General features: G+C 29.2%; 1 protein-coding gene across 4 annotated transcripts in view; it reads left to right on the top strand.

Annotated features, from left to right (window-relative positions):
* The first annotated feature begins 1,144 nt into the window (after positions 1–1,144).
* Positions 1,145–14,812, top strand: part of LOC146541508 (sodium/hydrogen exchanger 9B2-like) — a 29,633-nt gene continuing 15,965 nt past the window's right edge. The window contains exons 1-2 of one of the 4 annotated variants that reach the window (XM_085187059.1): positions 1,145–1,406; positions 14,576–14,802. In XM_085187059.1, the coding sequence (XP_085043185.1) occupies positions 1,188–1,406; positions 14,576–14,802 (446 nt within the window). In that variant the 5' untranslated portion in view covers positions 1,145–1,187. Of the gene's footprint in view, positions 1,407–4,610; positions 4,886–7,243; positions 7,376–13,357; positions 13,516–14,575; positions 14,803–14,812 lie in introns of those variants that run through there. The other 3 variants (XM_085187076.1, XM_085187063.1, XM_085187070.1) reach the window with 3 other exon arrangements.

The raw sequence follows: 14,812 nt of genomic DNA, 5'->3' as shown, positions 1-14,812 counted from the left end.
GAAAATATGTTAAATTATATTGTAAATGTCAATATATTATAGAGAATTAGTCAATACTACCTTTTAATTTAAGAATATCGATCAAGTGCGAGTCGGATTCGCTCACCGGAGGTTCCGTACCGATTTCAGGATTATGGGTCAACGACGAGTACAACATATAAAAGTTCAAAAACTGAAGGACATAGGTACTTCAAAGACATAAAATTAGTGCATAAGCCCGCAAAGTTATATTTAAAAATAAATATAAAATTAAATTAATCAGCTTCAAGCTGTATCCCGCACACAGCAGGGAAGGCAGAGGGAACCTAGTGTTAAGACACTCCGAATTTTGGAGGCATTACGTGTTGAGTGGCAGAACTTAATGCCGCGCTTTTGCCTCTACACCAGAGCGAAGAAACGAAAATTTAAATGTAATTCATTATTTCACAGCCCCGAATTGGGATTGCACCCACAACCAGTCGCGTTTTCGGGCACAGTTTGTACCCCTGCGCCACGACTTTTTTATAATGCATGTATTTTTAATGTTAAGCTTGCTTTTGCTTGTCTTAAATAAAAAAAATAATCTTCAACACAGACTGATTTGTGTAATTTTGAAATTTGTTTTTATGTCAATATTATTTGTTATTTATTTCTTTCTATACAAATTCAAAATGTATAGAAAACAATTTTTATTAAATTTAATATAAAATATATTATTTTATTTAAAAACATGCTTGATTCATAGTGTCACAAGATCCCTTAATTAATTTGAGGCAACGCTAAGTGTCTCAGTGGAGCGAGGCGCGCGTGCGCCAGTCCGACCGGCCTGCGCCGCCCGCCTGCACATACTGTCCATGGTGACAATTATGGCGTTTATTTGTTCACACATATTAAGTGTCTGTGTAAATTCTGTATACTAACCAGTGCAAGTTTAGAGTTCGGTTCAAGGTTTCATAGCTCTACGTGATCACGTTGAGGTATTAACATAAAAGACCTCAACCGTCACGTACTCTAGGCAGCTGACTTCTGTATTATTTTTTATCAGTACACTTACCACTTCACCTTCGACAAATATCTTATCAATTACCTGTCAAAAGGTGGAAAATATAACTTCCGATATATTTTTCGTTTGTTTATCAATATCGTCGATCCTGCCAGAAAAGTAATTTTTGTATTTACGTAAATATGAAAATTTATAATTTGTAAAAATGAAAACGCGAGACCGCAAAGAACATATAATAGACAACAAAAAAGAAGAGAAACATGTAAATAGAAAGGATAAGAAAGCATTGAAGCAGGAAGTTCGTGGGAAACGGTCACCAGTTCTGTCACAACGAGACCGCACAAAACGTTCCGGTGTTGACGCTGTCAAGCTTCACCTGAAAACTACAGGCGGCACAGGCAGGACTTCCAGATCAGCAACCTCGGTAATTCCTTTACATTTTTTATACTTTATACATATTTCCACAAGAAGATACAATTATATATTTAATAGTTATAAATTTCTTATACCTTAATAATTAAACTTGCCTAATATTAAACTATAATGTTTTCATATATAAGCATTAATAAATATAATTTATTATCGATTTACCTACTATAATTAAGACAAAAACTGTCAGTCTGCCATAATAAATTGAAAAGAATAAAAAAAACATAAAAAAACTATATAAGCAACACATGCACTATAAAATTATTACTTTATGTCATAAGGTAAACGTAAAATAATTTTATATTGTAATATGTTATACGCAATTTAAGCAGCCAAGAATGGACATGAATGCTAAATAAAGCCGAATACTTTCCGCGAGCGTGACAATACCTACACTTTGCCAGTGACGGTAAGCCATGTGATTCGGTTATCACGTCACTGTATGAGGTCGTGACAAAGGAAGATAATCTGTCAGTAAGGAATATTATCACATATCGTATAAGTATAACAAACAATCAAAGCAGTAACAATAGTAATTACTTATTTAAATCTCACATTGCTGCAAAATATTTAATAAACCACCTATTGTAGCTGTCACAAGACCGATTAAGGCGATAAGTGGATGTTTGCTTCGGTGATCTAAATCCAAAACGAAATGAAAATATTTGCTATATATTACTATTTACTCATTAACTTACAAATATCCACTTCACTTATAACGAATATTATTTTTGTCCTGCATGTCAACGGAATTATACGGGTATATTCTAAAAACATATATAAACATATTATAAACAATAAGTGAAACCAAAATGAAAATATTTAAATATAAGCCAGTTTGTAGTAACGATATTAATATAATAAATGTATAATCATTACGCTACTGAGAACTACTACTGAGAAAACTATTATATCAAACAATTTTACTATTGTCCGTTAGATCAATTAAAACTTGTATGATAATATTAAGACAAACAATCATTAACTGCCTTCATTCTAATACGTATTTGTCATATTGATATACTCGTATATATAACAGACAGGGCCGAGAAAAGATCATTAAAAAGAATATTTATTTAGAAATACGTCAGTACATTTAAGCCCATGCAAATACTAAAAAAATACTATTGATCAGCTCTATCACAGTACTTACTACTTATAGACAGACTGATGATTGCATAAGCCTTGGTGATCTATACTTTATTGGAATATCTTAGCTGGATCTCTTTTTAACGTGCATCCTCCTATTGCGTAAGCTTGTCTTTCTTTTACCGTACATTCTCCTTTTTGTGTATTCCATTCAACGTGACATTGGCGAAGTGATTAGTGCTGAACTGGCACGCTCGGAACGCCATAAATATAAAACAACAACAATTTTATTATAAAGAGATAATAATACCATTTCAAATACATAAATTAGGTTGCGAGATGAAATTCATTTCTAGATTATGATAAAAGTTATCTTGATGATTGATAAAAGATTAAGTATTAAGGTTATCTCGAAAGCAAAATCTCTATTTTAAATAATAAAATCAAGATTTCCTACATTTTTAACTATAGTAAAAACTGCAATTAAAACTATTAGGACGTTTTTGAGATTAGCGTGAACAAACGCACTGACGAAATTTTTAATAATCATTGTTTATGGTTCTATTGCGATATTAAGTGCCGATTACGATTTTTCGATTTTCCGATACGATTTTATAATGTGGGAACAGTATTTTTTTTGACGTATTTTTTATTTTTATTAATTTATATCTAAATGGCTAATGGCTTTTATCACATAATCAGGGGTCGTAAGTGAAATGATAAGAGTATTTGATCTGTTATAGTATATTTATTTATTATATTTTTATTATTTAAAATAAAAGAATTGTAAACAACAATATTACAGTAGTAAAGATTTCATTTCTTCTATATTTTCTTTCTATTTAATATTTTCATTTCCTCACCCGGCTAACGAGAGAAAACACGGCATTGTATTCCGCTAATCAACACGCAATACCTTAAGAATTCAACGGAAAGTGCAGAATGGAAATGTCGTAAAGGGGAACGAAGTGTCTTAACAATAGGTTCACAAATTAACATTCGTTATATATTCAGTGTATACAAGCGGTTATAGATAAAGTCAATTATATCAAATAACATACAATTTACTACCACAAATAAAAAAATAAAATAGCAAACGGTCCATAAAAACGTGTTCAATAAACATGATGATACTTAAAATCGTATTACATTTTTGTTGATCTCTGTGTAGGATATTAATGTACCTAATTAGATTAATTTAGAACTAAATTAGGTTCCCTCTGCCTACCGCGCTGTGGATATAGCGTAAAGCTGATTTTTTAATATCTATATATTATACTACTTATATAAATGTATCATATATAATTGTATTATTCTTACCTTTTTTGTATTATGAAATATTATTTGCGCTATTCGACCAATCAATCTATTATACACTTGTTTAAGCTTATTAGCTTTCGAAATGTCGGCTTGAGGATGACATTCTTCTTCCTCCTGGCATTAAAACCAGCATAATTATGTTGCCAGGGTGTCCTTTCCTGCTTATCCTACTCTACTTTGCACGATCTGTAACTGTAACTTTTCAGTTCCAAACTTTCTGCGGAAATGAGGCATTACATGTTAACTCAACGCCGGGCTTATGCTTTGGTACCAAAGCGAAGAAATGAAAATAAATAATTCCCCCGACGGTGACGTCGCGTTACAGTCACACCCTTGTGTGACTATGGCTACACAAGGCTATGACTGCACCATGACGGCCTCACGAATGCAATTAAGAAATTTCAATACACTTGTTTACTGAAACTTTTATTTGCATTCTTCAATTTAAGAAAAGCTAAATTAAATAAAATATCTGAACTACTTTTAGTGCTACAATAATATTTTATACATTGTTTGTATTTGTTAATATTGAAAATATTACAGATATAGTAAATAATGTTATTTAATCATTCATTTTCATTTAAAAACGTCAAATGACTGTGGAAACTCATAATAAAATGAAAAACGAAATTTAAAATATTTTTATTTGTAGACAACACATATTTTTTAAACATTTAAAAGACCTTGTTTTTCTGAAAAAAACTGTGATATTAGTTAACGCGTATTTTACTGTGGATGCCCTTAGCTGCTGTAATCACGTAGTTCTGAACGACAGTCGTCTCAGTCGTGGAATGTCCGCCGGTGGACGTTTTGGTGTTGATTTTCATCTCGCCCTTATCCCTTATCGGAGACACCACTTATATCTCGTGACCGTACTTACACCTGCTAACGTTGTTGATTTCACACATTATCGAAACTACCAACCGAATTAACGTATTTAATATTCAATTTAAATTTACTCATACGATTTTAAGTGAATTGTTAATTAATTTGTTATAATTACACCGATTTAGTTTATATTGGTATTATTGATATATTCTATTATAGTGCAGCAGTTTTGAGAAGGTAAGGTTATTAATTAAATAGTAATAATTAATTAATTTTAAATACACATAAGTACTTGTATAAACATGCCTAGCAATAAATAGAAGGAAATATCTATATTTTTTTAATTTTACTCGTATAGAAATGCAAATTAACAATAATAATGATTTTGTATTTCGTGTAAATTAGCAAAGAAATTGTTATTATTTATACCGGCGGTTGAATTTGAATAGCTACAAAAAATTATAATAATACTCTAAAGTAGTGTCACATGTAGATGAATACAATTTTAAAATTGAACAAAGGCATGTAACGAATGCTTTATCCTCGAAAGTAACGTTACTCTTTTTACTTCTGTTACCGTATATTTTGTGATTTTTACATAATATGCTTTTTCTCGACTGCTAAGGAAGGTTTATTATTTAGTACATACAATTGGTAAACTGAAATTGTGTAATATATCGAAATATACTTTTGTATATTATATTTTGTTCTTCCTTGTTATACTATTGAAGTATTGACAGAGTGGTCGTAGTCGTCGATCAAGGACAAATATAAAAATTGTAACAATTTTTTTCCAAGTGTTAAAAGGGTAGTAGAATTACCCTCGTAATGTAATTCTTTTTTCAAAATCATTTTTTATTTGAAAAAAATTTTTAACACTACACTTTGTCTATGAGAATACAAAATAATTCTAATATAATTAACATTTTTCCGAGTGAAGATTGAATATATAATAGTAAGAACTAATTCTACACCATCACAAAAATATTCTTATTCCTGACATTAATCCCGGCTATGATTAGTTTGTGTAAAAGCAGAAACTAATGGTGCTGTTTATGAAACAAACTATATTTATATAAAATAATTTCGAATATAAACATTTCCTCGAGAAGGAATTGAAGCCACGATGACGTTAGGTCAATAAAATATTTACACACTGGACAATAATCTAATTCTTTATTGACATCCACTTGAATTGTTTTTCTAAAGTAATGCTTATCAAAAGATATGATCGCGTGCTGTATGATGGAGATAAATGAATTAAAATTATATAATAACTTTGCATCGATTTTTTAGAGAAGTTTCTTGCATTTTCAAAAGAGAAAAACAAAACAGAATTTATCATTGGCATCGCTATTCCTCTTAGAGTATTTCCTCTTGCTTGTCCCCCTCGTCTTTACTTAATGACAACACTTTGGTAAAATCCTAATGACATTCAGTTAGCTTAATATTCGGTGGATCTCGAAAAAAAATAGATACATATCTGTGTGTATGCTATTTAAAATACAACACCTAAAATAACTGGAAGTTAAATATATTTTTATTTTTACAATATATATTTCTTTTATTAAAATAATTATTGTAATTAAAAAAATTATTGTGCAATTAAAAAATATATTTTATACTTTACTTAATTAATAATTAATTCTTGTAAAAATAAAACTGAATAATATAATGAAGATAAAAAATACACTTAATTTTCCTAAAAAATATATATTAAAAAAAAAACATTAAACAAATGACATTCTATAAACATTTCTCAATCACATCACCTTCAAATGTTTGTCACGCAAAGATATCATTCACTACATCCTAGGAATAATAATGACAGACCGAGGAAAAATGTTGTTATAAAAATTGTAACATTTTCCTTTGTATTAAATAGATACAATAGAACGGTTCACGTTATTTAATTTATTTAGTTGAAAGTATTTTTTCTGCTTTGCTTATAATGTGCTTTTATGCTTTAAATATGCTTTTCGTATATGGAAATAATTTTTTGTCCTGTATATTCAATGGAGGAGCCTAAGGCTGCGTTTTGTCTAAGAAAAACGTTAATTAAACTTATTTTAAATATAAAGATATACGACGACAACCATTATGTGCATTCAAAAGATTAATTATTGCACTACGATATTGTTTTTAAAGAAAAAATATTTTAATTATAGTGACTTATTTACTAGTATTAAAAATAACATAAAAAAAATTACCTACGTAAAGTCTAGTATTATATTTCTATAAATTGTACCTTTAGTATACTATGTGATATTTTTTTACTTAAAAGCATTTTGAGTAAGTAGAAAAATATAAATACTCCAAAAATATAAATATCGTCTAAATACAACATTTATTTGAAATCGATTTAAATTTTACATTTTCTATTTATTTATTTCTAAATATAAACATAATATTTGTTTATTATTTAAATATAACCTTAGCTCTTAAAACATGATTATGTTTAATAAAGTGTCAATTGGGATACAATTGTCAGGGGCAAGACGACATCATAACATCACGAGCCAAACTGTGTCAGAGGCACATAGTACTCGCGCATACTGTAAGTGGTCGACGGGACTCGCGGTATTCCTATTTTTAACCGACTTCTGTAAGAAAAGGAGGTTATCAATTCGATTGTATTTTTTTAAATTTATTATCGTCACCGGCTCTATTACTGAAGGCGTTTGAAAAAAACTAGTGAAGTGCCAGTGAATCATATTACTCAACATGGTTTGTGTTTTTATTTCATATATCATTCAAGTTATACTCTAAAATTATTACACAAAAATTTTAGTTATAACTATATTATAATGTTTTATTACCATTTAGTATCATCATTGTTAATAACCATTTTAGTTATAACAATTATGTTTGTGTGTTTTAATATTACCACTGATTAACTCCTAAATGACAAATATTAACTGATTAGTACGTGATTAGTCCTTCTAATAACACTTCATTATAATGTATAATGAGTAATAGCTATATTTAATATACAATATTATAACAAAGCATACATTTTAGATTTCAATTAGCATCTCTAATATCGACAATTTTCCACACAACCTGAAGTCACAACAGGTGCTAACGCTTACATCGTGACCACGCGTTAAGCTAATGTTAATACTAGGCAAAATGTAAACAAAGTTGATGTAAACTAAAAATAACGATTTCACTAACATCTGGACCAGATTAGCCTTAAATGATTCTCGACTCGTCAGTCAGTCAGTCATATTCACACATCGCTTGAACTGACTAATAATTAATGAATGGGTCACTCACACACTTAATTTAATTGTTGGTGTTTCATAATAATACCACTTACAATAAATTCAACACAAATGATTAAATCGTTAACATTAAAAATATCGAGAAAAACATAAAATCGACGGTAAGACGGTAAGACGGTAGGTAAAATATTGGAAGTGAAAAATTTAAGTATCTTTTATTGCTCTTTTGAACTACTAACAAAGGTAATTTTTGATTGCATAAACGTTTTAAAAACGCTCAAATAACATTTTTTTTTTGTTTTGAAAAACAGAAATTAAAAAACCACTTCTTAGTAGTTTAAAAGAGTGATAAAATCGTTGGGAGTTTTCGCTTCCGATACTTTACTTAGATACCATTGAAATATTATATACAGAAAAAAAATAACATATTTACACATATAAAAAGTAACAGCATGCAATATTGTACTACACATAGTATACTATCTTGTTACTTGTAGAAATTATTTCGTGACGCCGTTATCTTCACTAAGTCGTTAAATAGTGAAAGTAAAATATTTTTAGTCACCAATAGAGAAATAGTTGAGGCCGTCCTGGCGCAGCGGCACAAGGGTGTGACTGTAACGCGACGGTTGAGGGTTCAATCCCCACTCGAGGAAACGAAATATTTACTGAAATGATTCAAATAAATATAGAATTTAAAATTATTTGTATGTTACTAATAACAAATCAATTAAAAAAGCGAAACTACAATATCTATTTATTGAAAAAGTAAACTTTAAGATTAAATAATAAAATAAGTTATTTAATATGCTATTAAAAATTATATTTGGTTACTCTTGACTATGAAAATAAATAGTAAGAAGTAAACACTTCACCCAGTACTTTATAATATTGATAATAGTTTTATGCGTCAGATTTAAAACGTTCAACAAACTTTCTCTAGTGTTTATAGTAAATATATTTTTTTAAAAAGTACCTACTCTATGACACAAAATATAAGTAATGAAGAAAGAGAAATAAATAAAAAAATTAGGTAAAAAATCATCTAACACTCGTGCATAAGAAAATCCTTATATTATTTAAAGCATTTTCTTACAGCTTGATATCAAGTGAATTATATGATTATACATTTTCCTATTATTGATTATTTTAATTTATAAGTAACACTGTTATAGTAAAATAAATTCTTGGGTGCAGAAAAGGACACCAGAGCGCCTACTGCAGACTTTGAGGAGAACATTAGAAATTAAAATAGCAAATATTATATTTTACATAATTTCCACTCAACACAACACAATTCAAGTGCGTCCTTTTACATACCAAAGTCGCCGTTTTAAGCATCAAATTCGTATTTTTAAAAGTTCAGATGCGCAACCTCAAATTCATCCAAGATTCATAAATTATTATTTTTTATTTGGCATTAAAATATTTACTATCAAATTAATAAATTATATAAAATTTACAAGTATAATATTAAAAAATATATCATCTCACAAACACGCAATGTGTATTTTACACCAACAATTTCAACCTTATATGGTATTAATTTCATTACTCGTAATCTAATCGACTAATTAGTAAATTTGTCACATTCATCAAAACTAGTACCAGGCACCAAACTAAATACCTACTTAAAAGTCCAAGAAAGCTGCAAGTTCACTAACTTACAAATATAATAAAGGTATATGTAATGTACCTACGTAAAAAATGTCGAGTGAAAATTAAAACTTCAAGTGGCTAAGCCTGTGACTGTAAACGCCTCGGTTATGCAATCGGGGGACTAAATTTTTGAATATATTAATTTCCTCACTCTGGTAACAAAATAAAGCGTGGCGTTTGACGCCGGCAGCCGTCTAGCTCACTTCATTGAACAATATAAATACAAATTGAATTTCAAAGATTTTTTTTTATTTTACTATAAACAGGAGAAGGTTTTCAATTCGATTGTCTGTTAAAAAAATGGTCCTAAATATTTTTAATTTCAAATGTAAAATTAAAATTTTGGAACTTGGGTGAATTTAAAGTTAAACTACAATTTTGAAATTTATTTAGAAAATTTAAGGTTTGTGTATAAAATTACTTATTTTTGCTGCGTCACCGTACGAATTTAGAGTGAAAAAAAGGTAATATATTACGCAAATCTCAAAAACCAGTTCATGCAATGATTTCAGCAAATCTGTTTATTTACTTATTCATCCTTAACTATCTACATAAGTTATTACTTACACAGGTCAAGGATATAGCTAAATATGTCTTGTAAATATTGGAAAGTGTGTTGAATATAATATGTACGAGTATGTACGTTTTTATCACTTGTTTTGATTTTTTTTTATAGCTTTACATTGTATCCCGCACGTAGCCAGAGGGAATTTGAGAACCTAGTGCTAAGACACTCTGTTCCCCATTTCCTTTCTGCTGAATTCTTGAGGCATTATGTGTTGCATGGCGGAATTCAACGCCGCCAGAGAGAGGAATTGAAATTATCACATATTTCATTACCTGAGTAGTAATGGATAAGCAAGTGAATAATCGCGAGATCAAGCTCAGGATTTAACAACAAGCTTTTAGCGTGTTCAAATCTTAACGAAAAAATATTATAATAAATAAAATATGGATGAGACCTGAATATCTGTCTAAAAATTCGTAAAAATGGTATTATTTTGTAATTTAATTAAAATGCAAGACCCCAAATGAAAAAAATAATTCTAAGTAGTATACGCAAAAACAATGTGAATTGTTATTAATTTATTCATTTAAACAATTCTATTTAAAAGGAATAATATTTCCTATTGACGTAATAGAACTTTATTTTTAAATAGTCCTTCATATCTATATTTCTTTTATTCATATTTATGCTCTTTCCCCATAGGTATTTATCTTAATGACTATAGTATAGAAACTTCAGTTGTTGCAATTCTTAAGTAAAATTATAAGTCGATTGTCATACAAATTTTATGTTCATCAAGTGCATAAAAGATAAAAATTACTGTAATTACTTTCCATTCATTGTATATAGGATTTTTTTATGTTTTTATTACATGTTTAAAGCTGAATGTTATACGTTAACGTAAATTTTAAAATCACAATACTAATAATAAAAAATGTTAATCACCTGGCATTTCAATAAAAACAAGAGAAACCAGCACTTTTGGTAAAAAAAATATTAAGAAATACTTATTAAACTTATTACATCTATTTAAGCTTGAACTTAAATATCTCCTTCATGTTTGTCTTACAATGCTATGATGAATCATAAATAATAGAATAGATAAAATTAAATTATGAATATAGGGGCAACGTTGAACGCATAGCGTCAGTGCGGGGAAGCGACGGCATGGTGGACTGTACTCAGTCAACTACCACGAATTACGTAGCCGCCTGATTATTGGGAACTCGTGGCCGACTCCTCGTGAGTGATCATGTGATTGTGATGAGACCACTTAAGCAAATAAATGCGGCTGTTGGCTGTTACCCGCGAAGAACTATCGTCGATATTTCGCTTGTTTACGTACTCTTACACTTCTGCTTCACTATTTGTTTTTGTTTATTTTTTTATACAATAGTATTTATAGAATGATGTAGAGTTAATTTTATTTAAAATATTTTATAATCTTTTGTACGATCTCTGTTTTGGTTTCTGTAGGCCACATTATATTTTTTCTTTATTTTTTTCCTTAAAATTACCTCGGATTAACATTAGCTCACCAAAAATTGCGACATGCAACAAAGTTCTATATAATTTTTATTTGTATTTCGAATTATATGATGAATATTACTAGAACTAAACTTTAAACAAAGTTTACTTAAAAATGGAAAAAAAACCTGTATTTTTATGTAGTCAAAGAGCTTATATATCATTACATGTATTTGTATATAATCGTATACTAGTAATCCTCGCGCGGCTTCGAACTATACGAATTAATTGACATCTATATTGTTATGGCTCCTAACAAATCATAATCTTTTTAGAGTTTAATTTGATTTTGCTCCCAAAAAATATCTTATTTCATATAAAAGTTATTAGTTATTTTATATAATAAATATCTATTCAGATGGTAGTTGTGTGAATTCCGGGCAAAAAGTATACTTTATGTTGCTCCACAACCCCTCTATCATATAACATAGAGACAAAAAGTTTCAAAATCTCTATTTGTATTTTAATACTGTGGAAAATAACTAAAAGCACTTGAAAAACAAAATTATTTTAAAATCACAGACAAACATTTCAATTTATTTATATTTTATAGATGTAAAATCCTCAATATGCTTAATAACATTGCGTTTTTCGTTTTCCTTATTTCTTGTAGGTTTCGGAGTTCTACGATTCTGGATCAGGCGTAGAAGGCTTCGAAATCAAATATAGCCTAGATTCTGCCCAAACACAGTAAATACACAACAAAATAAGTTTCATTCAAATCCGTTTAGTGGATTGAATTCAATCACAGATTTCTGTTCTATTACTAACTTTATATTACCTTAAATATTTTTTGTAATAGATATGCAATATGTACGTGTAGTCTATTAATGTAACATTAATTAGGAATAATTAATAAAATTAAATTACCTTATTTAAACTATCCTTGGCATTGTTCTTATTTAAAAAAAAAACACAAGACACGATTAATAATGTTCAGTCACAATTAAGTTATGATTAATTAATAATGAGTTAAATTGTAAATTGTACAGATTCTATAAGAAAGTAGTTTTTTTAGCTTCATACTGTATCACGCACAAAATAGGGAACAGAGGGAACCTAATATTACGACACTTTCCCTCACCTTCCACCAATTTTTTAAGACATTGCGTGTTTAGTGGCGGTACTCTACGCTGCACTTTGTTTTGTTTCCAGAATGAGGAAATAAATGTAAATAATTCTTTTCCCAACGGAGAATGGAACCCATAACGGCTTGCAGCCACAGCGGCCTGTTAAATTAAATAACCATTGCCATTACAAAAATACCCTTTTTATTACAATTAAATAAGAGTCTTTAATAAATAATCGCATAAAGTTATCTCTTTCTTACGACAGTGAATTAAAAAACATATCTATATCTAACTGCTCATTGTAAACCAATTATTAACTCCTAAACCAATTAAGCATTCGAGTGAAGGAAGCTATGCTATGCTATATAAGCCTATGCGGGCCTACCCTTTACTGACAAAAAAAAATAAAAAAAAAACGTTTACACGAAGAAATCTGTTCAAAGCTAGTGCCCAGGCGCCCACACCCAGACTACAAATAGATACACCCAGGACTATGACATCGGAAAATCATTAAAATCTGCAATAAATAATTTACACTCAAATTATTCGTGACATTACAATTTACAGCATCATAATTTAGATAACATCGTCACATTGTCTATCCTCACAGGTTATTAGCAATGTGACATATTTGCGATTTCCATTGTCCCCGGTCGATACAAACAAATGATTTTGGTTAGTATATATTAGCTAAGATGTCGGAGGCTCTACAGATAAAATAATGAAACTGTAAAACAAGATCATTATTTCACTGCACAGTCTGTTGGAGACAAGCGTGCGCGTAACACTACCTATATAAACCTTTAACCTTTTTTTATTCAAATAGAGAGTTTGTGTATTATTTATATTGTGAAAATATGTTAAAAAGAAATTAAGGTAAGGTCCAAAATACCAAAATATTACTTCAAAGTGAATTTATTTTTTTTTAATTTCATGTCTATATAAAAATATTACGTGAAACACTTACTCCTGGATACGTACCTTAATATACTTATTATATTGAAATTAAATTTAACCGAAAATTTTAATGTCAATAAGTGAATACGATATGAAAATAGTGCTTAAACATAAATTACCTACAAAATTATATTTCAAATAAATCATTTTATTTATGTAAATACAAAGTGACTTCTTAAATAGTATAAAGCATTGCTTTAGACGTCTACCCTTTAATCTACTTCACTTAGTTTAACATACTGTGCGTGAGATAATAGAGTACCACATCCAAATAATAATATGTACAACATTTTGGAGTTTATATTAGTAGATGAATTCTTTAATAATTAGTTTATTGCTAGTTTATTGAATTTTAAATAGAAATATTTAGTTTAATATTAGAATTTTAAAATGCATGCATAATTATGACAATAATTTAATGTTCATTTAATTATAACAATTTATTAAAACATTCACTTATACGTAACTAAGCTTTACGCTATATCACGCATAGAGCAGGTCTTGACACCAGAGCTGAAGCTGAGAGAATATATAAATAAATCAATATAAATATATATAAATATTTAATTTCCTCCAGTCGGGATCGAACCCACAGCCACTTGCGTTTACAATCACACACTGGCCCCTGCGCCACGACAGGCCTCACTGTAACTATAATAACATTAGACAATATATTAAAATATTCACGAATTCACCGGTTTTTAGGTTACAATATCAATAATATGATAAATGTCGTATAATGGTTTTCACGTGATGTGCGTAAATAAGTACATACGGTCAGAAACACAAGGTTCAAAAATTAAATGTTTTTACTTACATTTTAAATACAATTTATTATACGTCTGCATCGATAATGATTAATATAATTTATACCAATATCTATTTAGAGTATAGGTCAAAATCTAATGGACATAGCTAATTATCATTTAATTATAAATGAATCATCAAATATTTAATTTAAAAATTTATATATTTTCAGGTCCGCAAAACAAGTTTCCGAATGGCCGCCATAAAAGAATATCCCTTCGATCTTAGTGATTTACAAAATCAAAACGGTGACACCCGAACCACGAAAACGAATGATCAATTGACTTCAAACCAAGTAATTTCATATTCACCTCGTGCCGCAACTCCTGACGGAAAACGAAAAGTCTCCATCATGGCAGAGGAAGGCAGCAAGGACAGAGAAAACTTGCCATCTGAAAGGTAAATGAAC

This window comes from Heliconius melpomene, chromosome 1 (assembly GCF_056956725.1).
Source record: "Heliconius melpomene rosina isolate 202511_hmr_F chromosome 1, ASM5695672v1, whole genome shotgun sequence".
Classification (NCBI taxonomy): domain Eukaryota; kingdom Metazoa; phylum Arthropoda; class Insecta; order Lepidoptera; family Nymphalidae; genus Heliconius; species Heliconius melpomene.
The sequence above is the reverse complement of the archived record's forward strand: the minus strand, read 5'-3'. Positions and strand labels throughout refer to the sequence as shown.